This window comes from Myiozetetes cayanensis, unplaced genomic scaffold, assembly GCF_022539395.1.
Source record: "Myiozetetes cayanensis isolate MyiCay16 unplaced genomic scaffold, myiCay2020 scf32, whole genome shotgun sequence".
NCBI lineage: Eukaryota > Metazoa > Chordata > Aves > Passeriformes > Tyrannidae > Myiozetetes > Myiozetetes cayanensis.
The window spans coordinates 5,436,261-5,460,338 of NW_026087544.1; the positions used below are offsets into that span (position 1 = coordinate 5,436,261).

At 51.8% G+C, this 24,078-nt stretch overlaps 1 protein-coding gene across 1 annotated transcript; it reads left to right on the forward strand.

Moving 5' to 3' along the window:
- The first annotated feature begins 8,103 nt into the window (after nt 1-8,103).
- LOC126646078 (potassium voltage-gated channel subfamily A member 3-like) lies at nt 8,104-24,053 on the forward strand. Its single transcript, XM_050327120.1, is given in 4 exon segments — nt 8,104-8,314; nt 8,316-9,490; nt 9,493-11,552; nt 20,538-24,053. Coding segments are annotated over 3 exon segments (1,743 nt in total). The 5' UTR covers nt 8,104-8,204; the 3' UTR covers nt 9,951-11,552; nt 20,538-24,053.
- The last annotated feature ends 25 nt before the right edge of the window (nt 24,054-24,078 follow it).

Below are 24,078 nucleotides of genomic sequence, written 5' to 3' on the forward strand. Positions count from 1 at the left end.
CAGGAAGAATTCCTTGGTGGAATGAAACTTTTCCTTGATAGCCACCGCTGATTTTTTTTTTTGCCTTTCGTGCCTTCATTTATAATTAAGGCTTCTCAATTACCTTTTTAAGGGCAGGGCCGAAGGAAAGGAACGGCAAGGCTCGTCTTTTCTGAAGGGTGAGCTGCAAAAAGCGAAGCAGGCAGTGAGTCAGCATCCTCTCCTGCCTCTGCTGCCAGCAGAGCTGTTGCTGGGGTTACTGTCACAGGTGACAGAGCAGATCAGCCTTCCCCGTGTCCCCGAGCTGAGCCGCGACGTGTTTATTCCTAACACATCAAAGGACAAACAAAGGGCAGGCTTCAGAAACCCCCAGCTCTTTCCCCCCCCCCCCCCCAAAAAAAAAAACCAACCCCCGGATTGGTTGTGTTGCCATCTGTAGCTTAGGGAAAATGGAAAAGAGGAACGCGGTGTCTTTGGGGTTTGTGTAAGAAAAGCCGTTCGAGATAATCGTGGGCAGAACTGAGTTGTTACAGCTTGGCAAAAAGGAATGTGGGACGGCAAAAATGAGCCTGACCTGCACACCTGGCAGCTCCCATCACCCCTCGCACCTCCTGGTCCTGATGAGAGCACTTAAGGAGACAAAAAGCCACTCATCTGCAGACAAAAAGCCACTCATCTGCTCCTCCTCACCGTCAGTTTTTGGCCCATCCCTCCTCGCAACAAGCCGTGGGGATTTCCGAGGGGGTTTCAGGGGGATCCCCCAGAACCGTTGAAGCTAAAAAAGCAGGAAATCTGCTTAAAAATAAATCGCGGGGTTGAGCTGCAGAGCTGGGATCTTCGAGGTGTTTGCAGGCAAATTCCTTTGCTCCGATTTTTTTTGCTGGTTTGGGTTTTCCCCTCTGGAAACGAAGCCTTTGCCTGCTGGCTGGGAAGCTTTAGGGAGCTTCAGCTTTAACCTGCAGGCTCTTTCAGCTTCCAGATGTCACAACTAAATGCAGCTCTGCCAGCGTCCAGATGTTACAGGTAAATGCAGCTCTGCCAGCGTCCAGATGTTACAGCTAAAGCCAAAAGGGCTCCCGGCCTGTGTTTGCAAACAAATTCATCTCCCCGGCACAAAATGACCTCCCCCAGCAACCCGAGGGAGGGGTTTCTGTGACAAACCAAACCAGCACTGGTGATCAGGGGTTAAGGTGAGGATGGGGAGGACAGACAGAAGGGCCTGGGGGCAGAAAAGAATTTCCCCTGGATTTCCAGTTGGGCAGGGAACGATGAATATTACCACTCAATGCAGGGTGAGGTTTTTTTTGCTCTCAAAGCACTGCCCAAACATGAACTCATTAACTGAGGCCAGGAAGCCCGGGCTGCAGTAATGTGTTTTGCCTGCTGACCTGTGCAGGTTTTCATTTGCTATTTAGTCATTTCCTCTGAGGCCAAAAGCCTGAGGGTGGTGTTGCTGGGGGTCCAACCCTCTGGAGCATCCTGGTCTCTGTGCCTTGGCTCTCTCTTTTCAGCCAGGCACAGTCACCCTCTTTCCTTCCAAGACTTTATCAAACTCTAATGGAAGTTTGGTGGCTTCAGGATAACTCTCCCACACAGTGAGTTTCCTCCTGTGTTTGTTAGAAGGCATAAAGATGAACTAAAAAAAGGGGATTTTTCTCTCCTATCTCGGTTCCCCTGCACGTTCCTTGTTTTAACCACCAGCAGTTTCACATCGTGGAGAAGAAAAAAAAAAGCTGCTGCGTGATTTTGGTGGAAGCCAGGGAGTTCCCTCAGTTTGGTTCTGTGGGTTACCATAGTTACATGAGGACTGGGGATACCCAGAGCTGGGTTGGTCTCCTCCAGTCCTGCCAGTCCTTACAGGACTGGGATGCTCTGGGGGGCTCTCCAAGGGCTGCTTTGTCCCCAAGCTGTATCAGTGCACAGGTTGCCCAGAGAAGCTGTGGCTGCCCCATCCCTGGAGGTGTCCAAGGCCAGTTTGGATGGGGTTTGAAGCAAGCTGGGCTAGTGGAAGGTGTCCCTGTCTGTGGCAGGGAGTGGAACAAGATGAGCTTTAAGGTCCTTTCCAAGCCAAACCATTCCATGATTCTGTAAATGGTGGCTTTTCCCATCAACACCCTCGGCGTGTCATTGATGGGCATCATGTCCCACCTGAACACAACGTGCTGGCAGTGCCTCCTCTCTCATCATTTTCCCCTGGGCTGCATCAATCAAACTCCTGCAACCCCCCTGTTCCATTTCCCTCCTCTCTCTGACAGGATGTTCACGAAAACCACACTAAAAATGGGGGAAAGTGGAAAAATCCAAGAGACAAAACACAGTTTGAAAGTCCCTGGCAGTTTGCCAGGCAACCCCAGGGGCTGTCACGGGGATCCTGTGCTTGGGTGACACAGCTCAGTGCCCTCCATCCACCTTCTCCTCTCCCAGTTCTCTCAGATCCAGTTCCTGGGAGGTTCTGGTGCCTGGTCTGGGCACAGGAGGGTCAAGACCAGCTCAATCCCAGCTGCCCAACAAAGAATTTATTTTTCTGGGTACAAGTGGCCAAAGAGTGGAGGAAGGTGGAGAAGGCACGTTTTAAAAATAAACACTCGAGCCCTGCACAAGGGGTGCTTTGTGGCACAGCAGGGACTCACAGGCTCGCTGGTGTTTCTGTGGAAAGCAAACCCATTTTTCTTAAAAACAGGGTTGTTGGTGCAGCTGGAGTTAAGCACCAATTCACACTGGGTGTCTCAAGCATCCTCTGACAATTCACCTGAAAATACTGTTGTGAAGAGACAGAACCCATCTTTTAGGGCAAACTGCTTTGAGCATTCGTTCAGACAGGGGACAGTTGCTGGGTTTGGTTGTAAGGGATTCCAGGAGTTTTCCCTGCCATTTGATGTCATTTTGACTTGCTTAGGGAGGGTGTTTAGGCTCGTGCCACCTCACAAAGTGACTGCCACCGACCACAACCAGAAGTGAATAAATTATTCAGGGCCCAAACAATCATACCCCCCAGCCCACACCACGCTTTTTGCCACCAGAAATTGCGGTTTTCACACCTTTTACACCGAGGCTACACCCAGATTGACACTGATGCTCTCCCAGCTTCACCCCTCATCCCTGACACGCTCCCTGATTTGCCCTCCTCCCCTCACAGAAGCTCAGGTCATCTCCCACTCCTGTGGACCACAGAACGCTGCCCTGCCGTTCCCAGGGATTTGTGGTTAAATTGCTTTGTCAATGTAATCTTAGATCTTAATGATCAAATAATGGCGTGCAACAGGAGCTGTGGAGGACGTCCGGAGGTATCTGTTTGCTGTCATTGTGGAGGCCTTGGAATGTGATCCCCATTACAGCTGAATTAGCATTGACATTGTTTAGCCATCATAATCCCACCCAGCCAATCACCTTTTTTAGGGTATTGAAATAGATCTAACTCTACCCTGAGTCTGTAACCCCCAGATTCCCAAAGGTTGGGTGGAATTTAGCTCTTAGTTAAAGCCACTTGGCTGATCTGTTTTGCCCACAAAACTTGTTGATGCTCTTGCTCAATCCACAGCTTTGTGGGGAAAAAAAAAAAAGACCATGAAAAATAGCTCTTGTCCACCCTGGGTTATTTTGGGTGATCAGTTTCAATTTTCACTTCTCCCTTCTATTTGCAGCAATGACTGTTCTCTGAAGATGTTCTGCCTTCAGCAGCTGGGCTGCAGCAGTCAGAGGGTTTGGGGTCCTGCTGTGCCTGGTGCCAAATGTCCTGTTAAAGAGGCATCAGTTTTCCCCTACAGAACTCCCAGTGATGCTCTTCACCTGTGCCAAGGGCTGAGCAAACCAAGGATTGGATCCAACCAGGCTTGGATTTTCCTCCCTCTTCCAAATTTCAGCATCTTATTTTCTGCAACTGTGAGCCCAGCAGAAAAAAAAAAAGCAAAAAAGAAAAAAGCTTCTGGTGTAGGAATTTAAATAGACTTCAGGTGGGAGGCGAGAAATACTCCCTTAACGTACAGATAAGAAACTGAGGCACAGAGGGATTGAGGGATTCACTCCACGGCTGAGCCATCCCCAGAGTCTGACTAAGACAGAGACAGGAATAGGGGTGATGAGCTCCAGAGTTAGAGCAGCACTAAATCCATCCTGGGAAATGCAGATTGGTTCCTCATCCCTCCTGCTGCCTCCCTGGGTGGCGTTGGTGGAGAACGTGTCTTATCCCGAAGGGGAGAAGCATCATGGGATGCTTTTGTGGCTCAAGAAGATGAAATGGGGTCCATGATTTCTGGAAATGGGGTCAGTGACCCCCACCTTGGGGTACACCACGGTTCTTCTGGAAGGGTGTGAGCCTCAGGCACTGTGGGGATGCTCCCACCTCCTGATGCTCCTCCTCTGTGAGGCAGGAGGTGAGGGTGGCAGGACTGGCCAGTCTGGAGCCAGAAGGTCTGTTGTTCAACTTATTCCCTGACTGTTGGGTGATAGGACAAGAGGAAACAGCCTCAAGCTGTGCCAGGGGAGGTTCAGTTTGGCCAGGAGGGAAAATTTCTTTACCAAGAGGATGGTCAGGCCTTGGCACAGGCTGCTCAGGGGGGTGGGGGAGTCACCATCCCTGGAGGGATCTAAAAGCCATCTTGATGTGTGTAATAGTTTTAATACCATCACAACGTGGCACTTGGGGACATGGGCCAGTGGTGGCCTTGGCAGCAGTGCCAGGTGAACAGCTGGCTTTTCCAACCTGAGCAAGTCCACGATTCTTTGATTCCACGACTGATCCCAGTTAAGGCTGAGAGGTCGGGTTGATGCTGTAACTGCCTGGTGCCAAAAGTGTCTGCAGCCCCACCTGCAAAGGGTTCAGGGCGTGATTACTGACCCGAGGGACAACCTTGAGCCCTCATCTGTAACCTGATCCGTGTTATGAGCAGCACAGGTTGGGCTCGTGTTTCTCAGATGAGATGGGAACCTTGCCAGGGAGTTAATGCTGCCCTGCCCCGACGAAGCTTTGCTGTGGGAGGAGAGGCAATACATTTGCAGTGCATTAAGGTATTATTGTAACCACCTTTGGGCTGAGAGGTTTCTGATCCTCCGAATTAAAGGCCAGCAGATTTGTCCCAGATTTGTCAATGGGAGCAGAGTTCCCACTGAAATGGGAGGGAGGGGAGGGGAGGGTGGGTGAGACCCTGCTCGTTGCCACAGCTGGGCTGCCACGCTCTGCCCAGCTGCTGGGTGCTAACAGGGCACAAGGGCGCGTTGGGTGGGTGAAGAACAAGCCCAAAAAGCTGCCTGGGAGGTGTTTGGATTCACCAAGAAGGAAGGAACATTTCAAGCTGAAAGAAGGATGTTAGGGCAGCCCCCTGGCTGGGAACAACTGAGGGTCGTGGTGAACATCCTGAGATGTTTTGTGCAGCCTGGGGGGTGATGCTGAGTGGATTCCCCTCATGGTTTGGGTCTGGCTGTGGGAAGAGGGAAGCTGTGTGTCCCCTCTGCTTGAAAATCTGCCCTGAGAAGGGAGGAGAAAAGACATGGTTGCTCTGCTTCTTCACAGAAGCTGCATCTGCAGTTCCAGGGCAGCCTGTAGGGCAGTGCTCAGGGGGATTTCTTAAATGGACGTTAGGAACAAAATCAAATTTGTGGAGACCAGATGCAGCAGAGGAGATGGATGAAAAAGCAGAGGGAAATTTGCAGAGGGAGGTCTGAGACATCTCGCATTATACAGCAAACCAGAGCTGTGAGGAGCAGGTTTGATGCTGCCCTGAGCTCTGAGCTCTGTCTGGGTTGGACACCACAGACATGACCCTTCTCCTGCCCCTGTGTTCAGAAATCCAGGAGCTGGGACTTGACCTAGACCACCTCTGTTGCTGCCTGACAAATTTTGGGCTTGCTGCAGTTCCTGGATGCGAATTCCTCCCTGGTGGGGGCTCATGGAGGAGGTGATGCTGTTGCTGCATCCCTGATGCTGATCCAAACCCGGGCTGGAGACCCCAGGAGAAGGCAGGAGCTGAGGGGATGTGGCTGGAGAGGAGGTGATCTGTCCCTCTGGCTGCCCTCTGCCTGCAGCTACGTTGCTGCCTGGCACAGCTTAATTGGCTTTGATAGGATTACAGGGAAGCAGCCGAGGAGTAAACAGGGCCAGGAGGCCACACCAGGGCCTGGGGCCACCAGCCCCGGGAGAAATCCTTTGAGGCAGCCACCAAAGCTGCAGGAGTTCAAGGGTTAATGTCTGTGTGGGGGGTAAGGGCTTAATCCTTCTGGTTTCAAGGGAAATCTTTTTCCCAGCAGCATCCCGAAGGTCTGTGGCTCCGTCATGAATCCCTGATGAGTTCGCCCCTGACAGATCCAGAGTAAATTATGGCAATTATGGAAGTTACACCTTGTTGCCTCCAGCCTGGTGCCCTCAATAAATGTTTATGGTTGGGAGCAGCCTTGTTTGTTTGCCTTAGACCAGACGACACTGATTTATTGGCAGAAATCCTAGCAGGGAAAAGGGATGAGCCAGACAAGTTTTTGACTGCTGCACACGACTGTGGTGAGGGGATGATGGTTCTTTCATGTTCATGAAAATAGACATGACCTAGAGATAGATGAGTGTCCTTGCATGGGGTTGTGATTCAGTGTCCACATTTTCATCCACACCTCGCTGGGGCTCATTCCCATGGGAATCCTCCTTGATTTCAGGTGGCAGAGGGTGTTTTCCCCTCTGTCAGCAAAGAAGAAGGTGGGCTCAGCTCACTCAGACTCCATCCATGCTGTTCATCTGCCATTTGGAGCTCGGGCTCAGCTCTTACACCGATAGTTATTGTCGTTCCTCCCCCTCCCAAATCTGTGTATTTTGTACAGCTTGTTTCTGATTCAGAGTATAAATAAGTTTAATCCTTTCATCTTTTGTTCTCCTCGTCTTCTGGAGGCTGTGCTGGTTAAAAATAACCAGGTAGATGAGCTCAAGTGGGGATGGTGGAGGGGTTTTAACCTCCATCGTGGTGGGACCACCCATCCGACCCTGGAAGGGAAAGTGGTCTCCCTTCTAACTTCTCCCCAGCCCTCATGGTCGAGCTCTTGATCCAGTGGAAGGTGTTCCTGCCCATGGCTGGGGCGTGGAACGAGATGAGATATGAAGTCCCTTCCAACCCAACCCATTCCATCCATGATTCTTTACCAAGCCAGGAGTTCCCCGAATTGCATAAACCCCACTTTGTCACATGTCTGGGGATTAAAGTGCTTCTGCTTTTGGGGCGAGTTGTGAAAATTGGAGGGGGTGGTCGATGGGGGTGCAGAGATCAGAGGTTGTCCCTGACCTACATCTACTGCAGACAGGGTGTTTTCCAGCGCTGAGTTCCTGCACAAGAGGTTTTTCATCTGAAAAAATCCCTTTTGCCCAGAATTGAACTCCTTGAATAAGAAGATCAATTGAAGGGAGAAAGAAAACAAACAAACAAACAAAAAACAAATTGAAGGGTTCTGGGGCTTTCTTGCTGGAAAGTCTGAAAGACAGATTTGGGTCCAGCCTGAAACCTCCCTGGTCGAGGGATGGCTCAGCTTTGTTTCTCTGTTTATTCTGAGGAGGAGAACACGCACACGCACACGTGTGTGCACATACACATGCACAAGGCTCTCCTAGACAGAAAAAAACCAATCCCCAGCCTAACCCAGACGCTGATTCAAACCAACTGTTGTCTCTGGCCGTGCTGTCGGCTTTCCCCTGCCCACAGCCCCGCCACCGCGCGAAACCGCGGCTGAAAATCAACAGGCAAGCCCCAAAATCCGGAATAAAAATCACATTTCGCATAGGGAAGGACAGAAAAACTCCTTCTAGGCAGCGGTTCTGCCAGAAGAAAAAAAAACAAAAACAAAAAGCACCAAAACACACAAAACCCCCTCTCCCTGCTTGCAACCCGCTGAGCATCAAAGGATGCTCTCAGAGGATACTGTGAAGCCCCTTGGCGCTGTTTGGGGGGTGGATGGGGGTCCCCCAGGCAGGGTCGGGGGGAGGAGGTGTCCGCAGCTGGCGGGGGGCTGCAGGGGCAGGGCCGGGGGGCTGGTGGGTGTCTCCGGGAGCGGTGACTGAGTGAGGCGGTGCTAGGGCTGGGGGCGGATTTTTTGAGAAGAGCCTCAGCTCCTCAGAGCAGCGGCAGCCACCGGAGGAGTTGACCGGCTGTTTCTCCCTCTCCGCCCGGAGGAGGAGGAAGAGGAGGAAGAAGAGGCTTCAGCTGCCGCCTCTCCGATCCTCCCTCCCCACCCTCCCCCTTCCCTTTCCGCCCCACACCTTTATGGACGAGCGCCGGAGCTTGCTCTACTCTCCCGCCGCCTCCTCCGCCGGTCGGCACCCGCGGGGCGGCTCGACCAGCAGCCACCACAACCTGGGCTACGCCGAGCCCCCGCCGCCCCCAGCCCGCCCCCGAGCAGGAGGAGGTGGAGGGTGAAGGAGGGGAGGAAGGCAGCATGACCGTGGTGGGAGGCGGCGGCGGAGGAGACCCTTTGCTGGAAGAACCGCAGCCTCCTCCCGCGCTGCTCTCGGGGGAGCGCTACGAGCAGCCCCCGGCCCCGGCCGTGCCCGCCGGGCAGCCCGCGGGCGCCGGGGAGCACGAGTGCTGCGAGCGGGTGGTGATCAACATCTCGGGGCTGCGGTTTGAGACCCAGCTGAAGACGCTGGCACAGTTCCCCGAGACGCTGCTGGGGGACCCGAGGAAGAGGATGCGCTACTTCGACCCCCTGCGCAACGAGTATTTCTTCGACCGCAACCGGCCCAGCTTCGACGCCATCCTCTACTATTACCAGTCGGGTGGGCGCATCCGGCGGCCCGTCAATGTCCCCATCGACATCTTCTCCGAGGAGATCCGCTTCTACCAGCTGGGGGAGGAGGCCATGGAGAAGTTCCGGGAGGACGAGGGTTTCATTCGGGAGGAGCAGCGGCCGCTTCCCGACAAGGAGTTCCAGCGCCAAGTGTGGCTCCTCTTCGAGTACCCCGAGAGCTCCGGGCCGGCCCGAGGCATTGCCATCGTCTCCGTCCTGGTCATCCTTATCTCTATTGTCATCTTCTGTCTGGAGACCCTGCCTGAATTCAGGGATGACCACGACTATGAGGGAACTGGGGGGACCTTTGGGACGGGCGGTGGCCCACTCCCACCTGAAGCCTTCACCAACTCCTCGTCCTCGGCTGCTTCCATGGTGTCGTCCTTCACCGACCCTTTCTTCGTGGTGGAGACTTTGTGCATCATCTGGTTCTCCTTCGAGCTGCTGGTCCGTTTCTTTGCCTGCCCCAGCAAGGCCACCTTCTCCAAGAACATCATGAACATCATTGACATTGTGGCCATCATCCCCTACTTCATCACGCTGGGCACCGAGCTGGCCGAGAGGCAAGGCAACGGCCAGCAAGCCATGTCCCTGGCCATCCTCAGAGTCATCCGCCTGGTGCGGGTCTTCCGCATCTTCAAGCTCTCCCGCCACTCCAAGGGGCTGCAGATCCTGGGCCAGACCCTCAAGGCCAGCATGCGGGAGCTGGGCCTGCTCATCTTCTTCCTCTTCATCGGCGTCATCCTCTTCTCCAGCGCCGTGTACTTGCGGAAGCAGATGACCCCAGCTCGGGTTTCAGCAGCATCCCCGACGCCTTCTGGTGGGCCGTGGTGACCATGACCACGGTGGGCTACGGGGACATGCACCCCATCACCATCGGGGGCAAGATTGTGGGGTCTCTCTGTGCTATTGCAGGGGTGCTGACCATCGCCCTCCCCGTGCCCGTGATAGTCTCCAATTTCAATTATTTCTACCACCGGGAGACGGAAGGTGAGGAGCAAGCCCAGTACATGCACGTCGGGAGCTGCCAGCACCTCTCGTCCAGCGAGGAGATGAAGAAGGCTCGCAGCAATTCCACCCTCAGCAAGTCCGAGTACATGGTCATCGAGGAAGGGGGGATCAACCACAGTGCATTCAAACAGGCTGCCTTCAAAGCAGGCAACTGCACAACCACAAACAATCCCAACTGTGTGAACATCAAAAAGATCTTTACGGATGTTTAAAACAAAAACAAACAAACAAACAAAATTCCAAAGCAAACAAACAGCGACAAAAACCTGAGGATGAGGTAAAATGACACCAATAATGATGATAACAATAATAATGCAAAGTGACTGTGTGTCGGTGTTGTGTGGAACATGCACCATCGTCAGTCTGTGTGTGCCCTCGTTTTGATACGTTTATTTTTTTAGATCCTTCCTTTCTAAAGATCCAACACTAAAAGGATTTAAAATTCTCCGGAGAAGAAAGGGTAAAAAGACAAGGAAGATGAAGACAAACCACACTCACTGTCGAAACAGCTGTTTGTTCTGCAACGTGTTGCAGGGCAGCTTTGCTTTGTGGGGTTTTGGGGATCCTCTCGCTTTGCTCCTGAATTTCCCCCTCCTTTCCCTGAAGGCAGCGTGCAGCCGATTTCCCTTCCATCACATCAGCTCACTTGTTGGATTAACAACCCCGCATTGGGTGAGGGAATGAGGAAAACGTAGCCGAGAGTACCGGAGAGTACCGGGAGGGGGTTGGGAGGAAATAACCGTTTAATTTTGCAGAAAGTCTCTGTTACCACATCGTTAAACAAGGCTTTGTATTGAATCCTGTGATGTGCCATCACGGGCACGTCACAGATTCCGGGGTTTTTTTTCTCCCCCCATTAGATTGTTTATGAAATTCTAATCTGGTCGGAGACTAAAAGTGCAATCAATGCTGATTTAAATAGGAAAAAAGCACCAAAAATCCAGCCCAGAACCCTTGTTTTTTTGTTCTTAGTTCCCTTCCCCTGTAACCTGATGGAATTATTCCCTCCAGTTTGATCTGTGCGGAGGGAGGAGAGGAAGGGAAGGGCGCAATGCAATAGTTCCAGGAGCTGGGAGCGATGCTGGCGTGGACCAGGGGATGCAGGATCATCTCTGGGCAGCCTCCAAACCCACCCAGCCAGAGACAAAGGGACGTTTCTGCCTTTTATTTTTTTTTTTTTTTTTTCCTGCAATGCTTTCGGGAGAGAAGCGACCGCTGATCCCGAGAAGATTAAAGCGGCGAACACGCCTTCCAGCGGAAGTCACTGATTCCGACCAGGAGTGATGCAGTTGCCATGGCGACCCTGGTTTCCTGGGAAACCCCAAAAGGTTGTCATGGCATCCCTGTTCCCATCCCCCCCCACACCTCGGTCCTTGCTCTTCCCGCAAAAACGCCTTTTTTTCCAGATGGTTCCAGCCCTGCCATCCCGCAGGACATCGTGGCATTCACACCCCCCATTCCCGGGCCTCGTCCCCCACACTCCGTGCCCAATAAAACCCCCCACAGGCAATAAACACCTCCAAACCCACCCGTCCCTTGCTGAGGAGCTCCTCTGGGAGGGAAATTTGGGGATTGGAGGTTCATCCTGCTCCGCCAAGAACGGCTCCAAACCCGGTGGGAAATGGCCCCGAGCCGGAAAGCTCGGCTGGGAAACCTCGGCAGTCTTTGGGAGAGAAGGGGGACAGGAAAGAGCAGGACTGGAAAAACCAACCAACCAACCAAACAAACAACCAGAAACCCCAACCGGGGGGGAAAATTTACTGCCTTCATCTTCACGTGTGCACCAGGGGCCATGGAACATCTGAAGGGATCAGGTGAGCTTTGCAGTTTAACCCAGTCATAAAGGAATGTTGCTTTTTCTTGGGAGGGGACAAACCCCGTGCTTTCCACTGCTTACTTTTTTGTTTTCCAGCCTGTCCTGCTGCTCTTGGGTGTTTTTGTACGTGTTAGGTAAAGTGGGATCACTTCCTGTAGCTCCTCTTGTTATATTTGCTGTTCACTTTACTTTTTAGTGCTGTGGTAGGAGGGGATCTCTGCTCCTTCTCTGCAGCTGGATTTCTTCAATTCTGTGCTAAAAAAAAAAGCAGCTTTCAGTGGTTTAATGCTTCCAGCTCCAGGCTCCTCAGCCTTGAGGACCACGAGGCTCTGACTCTCCTCAGTTTTGCTGAATTTTGGGCTAAATAAAGCCAAATTCCTTTGGGGTAGCACATGGAACAGGTGTTCAGAACAGAGGAGATTTGGCCCCAACCTGTTGGAAGCCACACCTTTCCCAAGGGTGTGGAGAGGGGGTTTGTCCTGAGAGGTGCCAGCCATGCCAAAATCAGAGTTTAGCTGGGACTTTATCCCGACTTTAAAGGAGTTTGTAACACCCTCCCTGAGCCCCAAGTAAAACATCACAGCAGCTCCTTGGCTCCTGGTGTGTGATGGTTTTATTGGAGCTTCTTCAGTTTTCATCAGCTGAGGGTCAGATAAATGATCTTTATGAGGAAGATGCTCTGGAGCACCACAGGAAGTTACAAACCTGAGATCCCTTATCCAGGATAACTGCAATTCCTTGTCTAGGATAACTGGGAACACCCCAACTTGCCTTTTTCCCAGGCTGCCAGTGGGCTGAAATATAATTTCTGCCTATGAGTTCTCCCTTTTTATTGTGATTAACTTTTATTGCCACTAAATTTTATTGGTATTAAAGCTTTCCCACAACGCCTATTCCTAAAAGGAGGGTTTGAGTTTAAAAGGAGTGGAATCATCTCATTTGGAGAGTCTGCAGATGAATTTTTTTGTCTCTGTTTTCCCCGTGGCAGCTGCTCAGGATACAGAAAAACCACATGTGCTCCTGGAAAAGGCACACAACAATTTTCGGTTTCTCTGCCATCTAAAATAAGCACAAACCTTGCAGGTTGTTGATTTTTTTTTTTCCTGACTCCTCCCTGCCTGATTTTGTAGGGGCAGAAGAGTTTCAAATGGGTTTGATGGATGGTAGATGATGCTGTATGGGAGAGGTGGCAAGGAAACCACTTCATCCATGGGAGTAAAAGGCAGCTTTTCTGCAGTAGAATCATCGAGTGGTTTGGGTTGGAAGGGACCTTAGAGATCCAGTCCCACCCCCTGCCATGGGCAGGGACACCTTCCACTAGCCCAGGTTGCTCCAAGCCCCATCCAACCTGCCCTTGGACACTTCCAGGGATGGGGCAGCCACAGCTTCTCTGGGCAACCTGTGCCAGGGCCTCCCCACCCTCCCAGGGAAGAATTCCTTTCATGACATCCAGCCTAAATGTCCCCTCTTTCAGTTTGAAAAAAGTACTTTTCAGTACTCAGTGGTATCACTGAAAAATATAAAATCACTGCTGCTCTTCAGATACACCCAAAAAAATCTGTAAGTGGAGAACTGAGGGTGTCCTTTTGATGGTCTGCCCTTTTCCTCTCAGCATCCTTCCCTCTCTGCTGTCTTGTAGGTTCGATGAGATAAACTGAGCAACCTGAGCCACCTGGAAGAGTGGAAGATGTCCCTGCCCGTGGCAGGGGGGGTGGAACTGTAGGGTCTGTAAAATCCCTTCCAACCCAAACCATTCTGCGATTCTGCTGCAGATGCTTTCTGTTCCTTGGTGTGGTGGTGTCTCTGGACTGGCTGCTGCCCGTGTCTGTGTGAGGGCTTGGAGAGCTCGCTGGAAAACTGCCCTTTCCACACCAGCTGTTGTTAAACTGGCTCTGCTCTCTTGCCACGAGCCTCCCGTCAGGGGGACCAGGGAGTGTTTTGCAGTCCCTGGGGAGTTCAAGACGAGCCTCAGCCTTCACAGCGTGTTGGACTCAACTGTTCCTAATGTGCTTAGAGGGGCAGCATTAGGGGATTAGTGTTAGCAGAGCTGCTGCCTGCTGTCTGCGAGGCAAAGGGCTCCTCCAGCCTCGGCTGATTGCATTAAATGGAGGAAAGGGCATTACCACGACTCCTGGCTGACGTTTCCCAGCGCCCAGACAGTGAGCACGGGGAAGCAGGGACACCCTGGAGCGCTGGTAATCCCCGTCTTGGCCCCGGGGATGCTCTCAGAAATGCCCTCCTCCTCCCCCGCTCTTCCCACCAGTCACCTGAGAGACGAATTACGCTGCTGGCACTGCAGGATGGGAGCGAGGGATGCAGCCCTGGGAGGCTGGAGCTGTCTCCGTGGATGCTTTCAGTTTATCACGGCATCATGGAATGGTGTGGGTTGGAAAGGACCTTAAAGATCATCTCATTTCATAGAGGCACTGGGGGCTCTAGAGGCTTGTCCAGCTTGCTTCCTCTTTTCACAGGCTCCTTTCCCTTTCCTTTTGACTGGATTTCACTCCCCGATTTCAGCCCTTGATGCCACCTCAAAACACAGCTTTGGCACGGGGGGTGGGGCAGCAACCCCAACCCCAGCCCCTCCGCTGGGCACTTTGACTGTGCCACCTTTTCCTCCTGTTCCTTGGCCCTCCTTTTATTTTTTTTTTATTTTTTTTCTGTGTGTGTTCAGGCCTGAACTCTTCCAAAAAGGTTCTGTTGTTCTGCAGCACAACAGATGCCCTTTGGGTGCTGGGCTGCGGCCGAGGAGCAGAGCAGGATCTGTCCCACTGCGCGGTGGACGCCGACAAGGGCTGGAGGTATCTCTTTCCTCCGGGAGGGTTAAATTTCCTCCCAGGCAATTGTCCCTGCTCCATCCCTCGACAAAAGAGGTCGGTTTTTGTTTTTAATCCCCCACTTCATGGGCAATTAAGCAAGGCGAAGGGCAGGGAAGTGCTTTCCCCGGCAGAGGGGAAGGAGCCATCCAGGGTCATCCGCTCCGGAGGGGTCTCTCCCGCAGGGATAACGCGGGGAAAGGGTCTCTTGCAGCGGCTGGTGTGTACGGGAGAGCCGTTTCTGTGTAAAATCCGTTTAATTGTGTAGTTTGGAGCCCTCTCCTGCCAAGCTTTTAAAATATGCATATCCCGGTGCGAGCGCACGGCGGCTCCAGCGCAGCCCGGTGGAAAGCAGGGCTTTGTTTTCCCCGTTTTTAAACGCTTTAACAAGTGATCTCCGGGTGGGCTGCAAACCCAGGAGAGCACACGGGCAGAAAGGATTCGAAAGTAACTTTATTTTGCCCTTCAGTTTGCTGTCTGTACTGGGAAGGAGAGCTCAGAGCACCAGCAGCCTCGTGCAAGGGCAGTCTGGTGGGCACAGGGAAATAGGGGATGTCTGGATGTTATATTATCTTTGTCATAGATGATCTTTAAGGCCCTTTCCGACCCAAAACATTCCATGATTCTATAATTACAGGGTGCTGTGGGCAGGGCAATATCCCATGAATTGTCTCCTTCACTGCTCTCCTGCTCTGGGTGCCACCCATGGTCTGAACAGGGTGCTAGGCTTGACTCTGAGGGTGTTGCAGAGCTGGAGGATGTGTTAAAAACAGGATATTCCCACCTTTTCCTGGTTTTCTGGGTGCTGTTGGCATGGCAGAGGCCTGGGTTATCCCAGTGGGTTCAGGGTGGTAGCTGGGCATTGAGCCAGAGGTGGGAGTTGGGCATTGACCACGGAATGATGGGGTGATGTGCTTCTTTTCTTTGGAAACAGTCCTGGGAATGTGCTCATCACGGCTTTGGTGAGGATATTTTGGGGCAGGAGCCCCGAGGTGCCTCATCCCAGCTGGGAATCACTCCTGTGGCAGTGGTGAAGGGGGAGTGGCTTGACTTCAGTTTTGGGGGTGGTGACTGGGGGGGTTCTTAGGTCAGAAATGAGACTGGCATGAGGAGGGGGGGGTCCAGCCCTCGTGTAAGGCAGAACCATCCCATGGAGGGGACTCATTCCCGACCAGGGGGTCCCTGCTGAGCAGCCCCAGCCCCATCTCCCCAGTCCCTCCTGGCTCTTGCTCCTCCCAAAGCTCTCCCAGATCCTCTGTGGTTGGGCCTGAGATGCAGCTGAGACCTTTTACTCCCATACTTGGCTGCCTAAACAGGAAAATGAGTAATGACGTCTCTGTCAAAGGGATATTCATCCCACCTGACGGGACGTGTGTTGGCTGCTCTGCCTGGGAAGGCAGCAGGGCTCCTGCTCTCTGTCACCCACAAATCCCAATTTTTGCTCATGAGAACCATCCCCCGTGTGGGGTGGTTGCCCTGAAAAGGGGTGTGTGCAGGGTCCCACTGCCCTTGCAGCTGGAAGCTTTTTATCCCCGTTGCTGGCAAATAAGCAGCCACAAAATCAAGCCCCTGCGAGCCCCTCTGCGCTTTGCCTTCCCAGAATAAGGTGCTGCTCTCTGACACCCACGAGTTTCAAGGGTCTGTCGGTGCCTCATCACTGCTCACAGCCTGAATTTTCCGTGCTGAGGACGCTCAGGCAGGGAAACCTTCCCTCCTGAACCTCCCCGCGGGGCTCCGTCACTTCTCCCTCCCTCTTATGAACCCGGACGTGCCCAAGTAAATTAAAACCTGTCTCCAGTCTCCTTCAGCGTCTCGCTGGAGTCAGGAGGAGCTGAAATGCTCCCTGATCGCTGCTCTTCCCCGACTCACAGCGGGAGCAGCCGTTTCCTTCACACTCATTTCGAGCCCCCGGCTCAGCCCCGCCAACGGCAGCAGGCGCTGCTGGGTTTGTTTGGGAATGATTCACTTCCTCAAGACTTGTGATTCCGAGGCTTTTCTGAGCGTGTTTAAGCCCTGGCACGTCTGTTGCTTTGCTACGGTGGTTGCACTTCGTTTTTAGCATCTCTAACACGGGGGCAGGCTGGGTTTGGATGCGTGGCAAGACGAGCCTGTGGCCATCTCCTCTCTCCCCAGCAAGGCTGCAGGAGGAAATCCAGTTTATTTTGCTGCTGATCAGCACCAGACACTTTGCTTTGCTCCCTCCAAAGCACTGTCATGGATGGAGATGGCAAATCCTTCGGGGTTTTGTCCCGGTCTGGCGGGTGGGGGAAGCCCTGAAGGCTCAGCTGTGGTGGGGGAAGCAGGTTCTGTCTTGGGGTCTTGCCCTCATGGGAAGCTGCAGGTCGGGATGGAGGTTGGATGAGATAAACACACACTTTGCAAGGTGTCTTTTGCCTTTGCAGAGAGATGAGTTTTGGGGTTGGTGCAAGGAAGGAGCTGAGTGCAATGGGGGTGATGGGTGATGCTGTGCCTCTCTGGAGGGGGGGGGTGGAAATTTGGGTTGTTAGGCCCTGGAAATGTGTCCCTGCACCCAGAGCTGGAGGGCAGGAGCACTGTGGTGTTTCCTGTCTGGCTTTGGGTGGGTTGGGTGCTCTGTGCCTCAGTTTCTCCATCTGTAAATGACACTGAGCAGCCTCAGGAAGGTTTTGCAGTGAAACCCGCTCTGGGAGGAGGAGGCAGTTTCAAAGCACAAATAAAGACTCCTCCAAAGGTTTTATGGAATTCAGCTTTCTTGAGGCTGGCAGAGCCTGCAGACCCTCCCTGGGTACCCCAATAATCACAGTTGTTTACTCCTGGTTGGAGGGAAGTCCAAAGTTTCACTCAGCTTCCCAAGGTGCCAGCTCTGCCTTCAGTTCTCCTTTCCACCACCATCCTCCTCTCCTGTGATTTCTTCACTGCCCCTCTCCCCTTCCACCCTGATTGTCCATTTCTCCTGAATTCTCTGTGCATTTGGAGTTGAGAACCCTCCTCTCCCTCCTTGCTGGTCTCTGCTTGGAGCAGAGAAGGATGTGGAAGGAGTTTAGTGTGAGTTGGGTGCAGCATTGCAGGTTTGAGGGGTTTCCTACCTCTGTGAGTGCACCAGTGGGTGCTACCTCCTGAATATTCTGCACCTCAAATCCCTCTGAAATAAAGTAGGGAATCTTCCTGCAGCATCAGAAACAAGCCTGTGATAAGATCTGGTTCCCTAACCTCGTGTTGATCGGCATCAATTATATCCTTCTCTTTAATTCTGTGGTAAAACTCAGCAGTCCCAGCACGTTGTTTGGGATCAGTGGCAGATGGCCCGACCCATTGTTTGTGCAGGTCACTTTGTTTATCCCTTAGAAAACTGGCCCAAACAGGAGCTATTTTCCAGTCCTCTGGGAGGACTCAGGAGCTGCTCTGTACTTACACTCTCAGGAACTGCTTCAGCAGCTCTGAGTGCACAGATACAAGTTGTTTGGCTTGGACTACTTAAAAACATCTAATTTTTGTGGCTGCTGTTTAACATCCTCTGTTTGTCTTGGAAGTGGAGAGGATTTCATCACCCCTGTCTGATGGAAAGACATCTGGATCCCTTCAGGAGCTGGAGCAGTGATATCTCCACAGATGCTCATGACTTCTCACCCCTACTGCTCTTCTTACCAGATTCAGTGAAATAACATCATTGTCAGGCTGAGGATTTGGGATTTCTTCCTACAACGAGCAAGGATACACTTGGAAAGGCACCAGAGCACCCCCAAAGCACTGGATTATTTGTCTGGTGGGGGTATAATCATTATTTACCACTTAATCTGCAGAGCTCCAGCTCTGCCTTCCCCTGCTTGGCCAAACCAGTGACACTTCCCAGGCTGAAGGTGCTATTTGGGTTTTATTGGTGCATTTATTTACTGGGTAAATTGTGTAACACTCCAGTGCTGCTTGAAGATCCAGCAGTTTGATCACTGCTCTGCTGAAAAGACAGGAGCCCTTCCCTGCTGGCAGGTGGGAGGAGGTGGAATCCCCCCAGCAAGCCCAGTCTAATAAAACATAAACCCCAGTTAGCCTAAAGTCCATGAATAGTCCCTTCTGGCACTTCAGGATAAGCTGGTGCTTGAACAACTGGCTGGTCTGAGCCCCTTGTAAGGAGCACTGAGCCCCTCTGGAACTCATTTCCCTGAGTGCTGCACTGCCTCTTTCCTTTCTCTGCTGGCTTTTAGCGTCCCTGTGGTATCATCATCCCTGCAGCATGGCCATCCCTACATCCCCATCATCCCTGCAGCTGTATCCCCATCATCTCTGCATCCTCATCATCCCTGCAAACTCATTTTCATCATCCCTGCATCCTCATCACCCCTGTAGCATCATCCCTGCAACATCCTCCTCCCCCCAATTTCATCCCTGCAGCTGCATCCTCATCATCCCTGCAGCATCATCCCTGTAACATCATCCCCACATCTTCATCCCTGCATCCCCATCGTCCCTGTGACTTCATCCCTGCATCCTCATCATCCCTGTGACTTCATCCCTGCATCCTCATCATCCCTTCATCCTCATCATCCCTGCAGCATCATCCCTGTAACATCATCCCTGCATCTTCATCCCTTCATCACCATCATCCCTGTGACTTCATCCCTGCATCCTCATCATCCCTGCATCTTCATCATCCCTGCATCTTCATCATCCCTGCATCTTCATCATCCCTACCTCTTCATCATCCCTGCATACTCATCATCCCTGCATCCTCATCATCCCTGCCTCTTCATCATCCCTGCATTCTCATCATCCCTTCATGCCCATCATCCCTGTGACTTCATCCCTACATCTTCATCATCCCTTCATCCTCATCATCCCTGCAGCATCATCCCTGTAACATCATCCCTACATCTTCATCCCTTCATCCCCGTCATCCCTGTGACTTCATCCCTGCATCTTCATCATCCCTGCATCTTCATCATCCCTGCATCCTCATCATCCCTACATCTTCATCCCTTCATCCCCGTCATCCCTGTGACTTCATCCCTGCATCCTCATCATCCCTACATCTTCATCATCCCTTCATCCTCATCATCCCTGTAGCATCATCCCTGTAACATCATCCCTACATCTTCAGCCCTGCATCCCCGTCATCCCTGCGACTTCATCCCTGAAACTTCATCATCCCTGCAACATCCTCATCCCTGCAGCATCATCCCTGCATCCCCATCATCCCTGCAACATCACCATCCCCGAATCATCCCCCCTGCAGCACCTAGAGCAGGTGTTTCCCTCCCACCATGCCCATCTCCATCCTCCCTCTCCCTTCGTGGAGAAGGGGCTGACCTGGGGACTGAGCTGGGAGCAGGCAGGTCCCAGTGCCTTAGGCTGGGCTCTGAGCTGGGACTAAAGCCCCTTCCAACCCTTTCCTGGTCACTGGCTGGGAATGAAGAGCCTGGCTCAGTAACCAGGTGGGATGAGGGGGATGCTCCGATTGCTCAGAAGGCAGAGCGGGGATTTTCCGTAAAATGAGAGGAACAGAAACGGCTGCGTGAAATTTGTAGGAATTCCAGTGTCTTAAAGGCAGAGAAAAGCATCTCCCTGGATTAAAATGGGAGCCAGGATGAGTCCCTTGGTGCTGTTGAGTTACTGCTGCGATTCCAGCTGGGTCCAAGAGCTCGTGGCTCTGGCACTGCAGAGATTGGGACAATTTTCTGGCCCTTTGTTCCATCCCTGCTTCAAAATGGGGGTTTGACTTTGAGCTCTGGGGGAGCAACTCCCCAGTCCAAGGCACTGGGAGTGGGATCAGCCCCGATATTGGATTTATAATTTATAAGATCAACCAGTTGCACAATATCGTGTGATCGAGCTGGAACAGGCCCAGCTTGATTAAGATAAAAACACGATGAGGAAAACCCACTTTGTGCTAATTATTCTGGATTTGGAGCTTGCCATTAGTGCCAGATAATAGTTAATAACCGGGATCTATTTAGTGAATCTTCTTTTCTATCTTTAGCTCACTTTAGGCTGTGTGGCATTCAGTCCATTAAAGGATTTTAATTAGCAAATTTTCTCTTGCCATTCGTGGGAAATGGAGATGTGAGTTTGCCTGAGGGGGCCAATGGGTGATATCTCTTCCACTTTACTTTGAAAAAAAAAAAATAAATAAAATAACCTGTTGCTTGTTTTCCAGCTTACAAAAATGGTGGTTTTTTTTTTGCTCTGCCCAACAGATAAGAGAAGAAGTTTCAAAATTAAGACCTTCAGGACTGTGTTGAGGAATTAAACATCTCCAAGGAAAAGTCCAACGTCCTGGACACGGTGACTGATGCTGCTGTGGACCCGACTGTCCTCCCCAGTGAAACCCAGTTCATATTCCAGGAACACATGAACGCAGATGGAACATTTGCCATGTTATCCGTGTTTTCCAACAAGTGCTTTGTGTAGAAGGAAACATCTCTGCAGCCAGAAGATCATCTCCAACTCATGTGCAATGTCACCAGACTGAGCAAAGCCAGGGAAAACTGGAGGAGGGGAGGTGGAAATTTGGACATTATTTCAGTCTGGTTTTATTATTTTTTTAAAAAGAAATTTCTCTTGAAAGATTAAGCAACCAGAAAGGAAACGTTAAGCAGAGCTGCTAAAGCTCACTCCAAGTGTTTGGCTCGGGGTGGGAGGGAGAGAGGGAATGCAGTTGCTCTCACTGTTCCCTCGTGAAGGCCATGGGCTGTGCTCAGCTCTTCCTGAATAATTTCTGTTCCAGTTTTCCCACTTTCCTGTTAATGCCCTTTAGGATTAGTTCTGTGCTGTACCAAAGGCTGTGATTTCACTTCAAGTCCTCCTTAAGAAAGTAACTTCTCCAGCGACGCTGAGGGAAGCGGTGTCCAACAGCCGACAAGTTGTGCCTTGTTTTCAGGATCACTCCGTGAAAAACGAAGGGAAAATCAAATTTCTAGGGGTGGAAAAGGTATAAAAACCCTGAATCCTTGGCTGATCACGCTCATGCTTTGTTCCATGAGAGCCTGGGTGCCCTTTTCTGCTCTTCCACAGGGAATATTTGAGTACTCCCTCATTTTGGGGAGTCCAGGGCTCCTGTGCCCGTTGCTGTTTCATTTTGCACGCCAAGGTTTTGGGTGGCACGTTGAAGAGCTGTGGGTTTGCCCCTGCTGGGCTGGGAAGCTGTTAAACCTGGGCTTTCTCCAGGTGCAGTAGGACAAGTGGCCTGCCAAGGGATACATCATCTTCAAAGGGATAAATCATCTGCAAAGGGATAAATCATCCACCAAGGGGTAAATGCAAGCAGTTGATGTCCCTCCTGCTCCTGGCTCCCCCTCTCCCTCTCCAGCTTCATCCCACCTCCTGATGCTGCCTCTTCCATCCTGGAGACTAAAATCAGTCAGAGAAGCAAGGAAACACTTGCAGCAGGGTTGGATTTAAGGGTGAAAATAATGTTGGTGGGACTCAGATGAACCTCAGGAACCTCTGTGTCTGCAGTGCAATAATTCCTTGGGAATGGTTTTAGGGGGATGTTAATTTGGACTGGATGGAACCAAGGGAGTTGGAGCTTCCTCTGGAGAAGAGGATGCTCGAGGGGAGGTAACAGGAGACAAAATGATGGAGCAGACTCTTGAGTTCGTGCTGATGTGTCCAAGGACACGCCTTGAGGTTTCTGCCAGGCACCTGGAAGGTTCAACAAGGACCACTCTGCCTGGAGGCAGCTCCAAAACCTGAATCCTGCCCCCAGCAGAGCTATTTACCTGCACTTCACACCAAATTCTGGGCTGGGGGAATGAGGAACATCCACAGGAGGCATCTGTGGAATGATGTGAGGCACAACCCCAGTGGGGATGCACTGGAAAAACAAACACCCTGGCTGGAAGAAAGGCTCTGAAGTGGGAAAACTTGGGAATATTCATGGCAAAGCAACCTGCTGTCCTTGCAGAAGAGCTTTGAAGAGGAACAGGATCCAAGCAGGTTCAGGCTGGGATTGCTCTGGACTTGTCTGATCCTCAGCAGAAGAAGTCACCTTCCTTTTTGGCTGCCTGAGCCTCACTGGCAAACTGCAGCTGAAATTCAGGTTGAGAAACTGGCCTAAGGTGGAGAAATGATGTAGTTCTTGAAAGGAACTCACCAACCTCGGTGAGGCTGCATTTCTTTTGGTTGTTTTTCCAAACACAGATGTCTTGGCTCGAATTCATCCTCCTGTCACAGCATCAGTGGTGGTGGAGACCTTGTTTATGGGAGAAGCCCCCAAACCAGGAATCTCTGGGGCTTTGTGTAGGTGCAGGGTGGGCAGAATGGGCTGAAATGGCAAGAAAAAGAAAGGAAAAGTGACAAAACCAGCAGCTTTAGTCAATTCAATGAGTTGGAGAATGAAGATGCAAATATGGACCCAGCTCTTCAGTTGATCCTCTTGCTCTTCCCAGCAGGATACAAACCCTACATGGATGAGAAGGGGCTGGTGCTGCTGGCACTGGGATTTATGGTGGGTTTAGCAGCACAGGGTGGGGTGGGGAGCAGGAATGCTCTTACAGAGCCCATGGAGCAGGTCCCTGAGCTGGGCTGGGGAGCAGGAATCCTGGAAGAGCCCATGGAGGAGGTTCTTGAGCCCAGGGAGATGAGCTGGGGGTGACAAGCTCTGACAGGGACGCTGGAGAATCCCAGAGGTGACACAACCCACGGTGTGAAATTAATCTGCCTGCACAAATTAGAGCTGATTAGAGCAGTGGCTCTCATTAACTCCAGTTTGGCCCTGCCCTTCCCTGAGGGGTGATGGGGAGAGGGAGCTTCTCCATGGGATCCTCCAGCGAGTTTCTCTGCTGGCAGTTCCCCCTGGATCTGGGAGGGTCTGTGGGTAGATTGCAAAGCTTTCCAATCCCCTCTCCCAAGCATCCCTCCCTGTCACTGCAGAGAGAAGCCACGTCCACCCAGCTTCCTGCATCCCTCCAGCACCGAAATTATTTCATGTTCAGATCATAAAAACCCTGAGATCTTAACAAAAAACCTTAAAAAAGACCAGTGTTTGAGGAGGGTGAGAGCTGAGCCTGTTTCCATCACTGGGAACCCCAAATAACCACAGATCTCTCTTCCCAGTTGCCACAGAGGGAGCTGCTGGGGGAGCTGGGCTTTTTGGGGACATGTCACCTCCAAAACTCCTAAGGAGCTGCAAAACCTATTTGTTTGCAGCCTCCCTGCAGTGTGATGGGTTCGTAGTGAGATCCTGACCTGCAAAGGAGGCTGAACAAAAGCTGCTGCAGCTCTGAAATCGCCAGAGACCCATCCAAAAACCACTTTTCTACCACGCTGATGGGTTTGGGCTGCAAACAGCCAAAGCCCCCATAAAGGGGGGCTTTGCCCACAGAGATAATGACGCATTAACAGGGGGAGAATCGATCTTCTGGACTGCAGCACAGACCTGGATCTTGGGAAGCCCTGGTCCCGAAGGTGTTATATTTAGTTTCTTTTGGAACATGATCTAGTAGCCCTTAAAATGGGGGATAGAATGTATCGGTACTAAAGTTATTTTTTATTTTTGAGCTTTTTTATGGGGTGTGGGGTGTGGGGTTGTGTGTGTGTGTGTCTGTAACATGATTATACCTCGTCCGTTTTCAGCAGCCACTTGTTTAAGTATCTCCATTATGGCTCAAAAAAAATGTGTTTTGACGATGGAAGAGGTTGGTGGGTCCCAACCGCCTCCCAGGCGCCTCCACACCGACGACAATCCTGCCAAAATCCCCACCTTTCCTCCGTGTCGTGCGTTACGGGTGTTGGCGT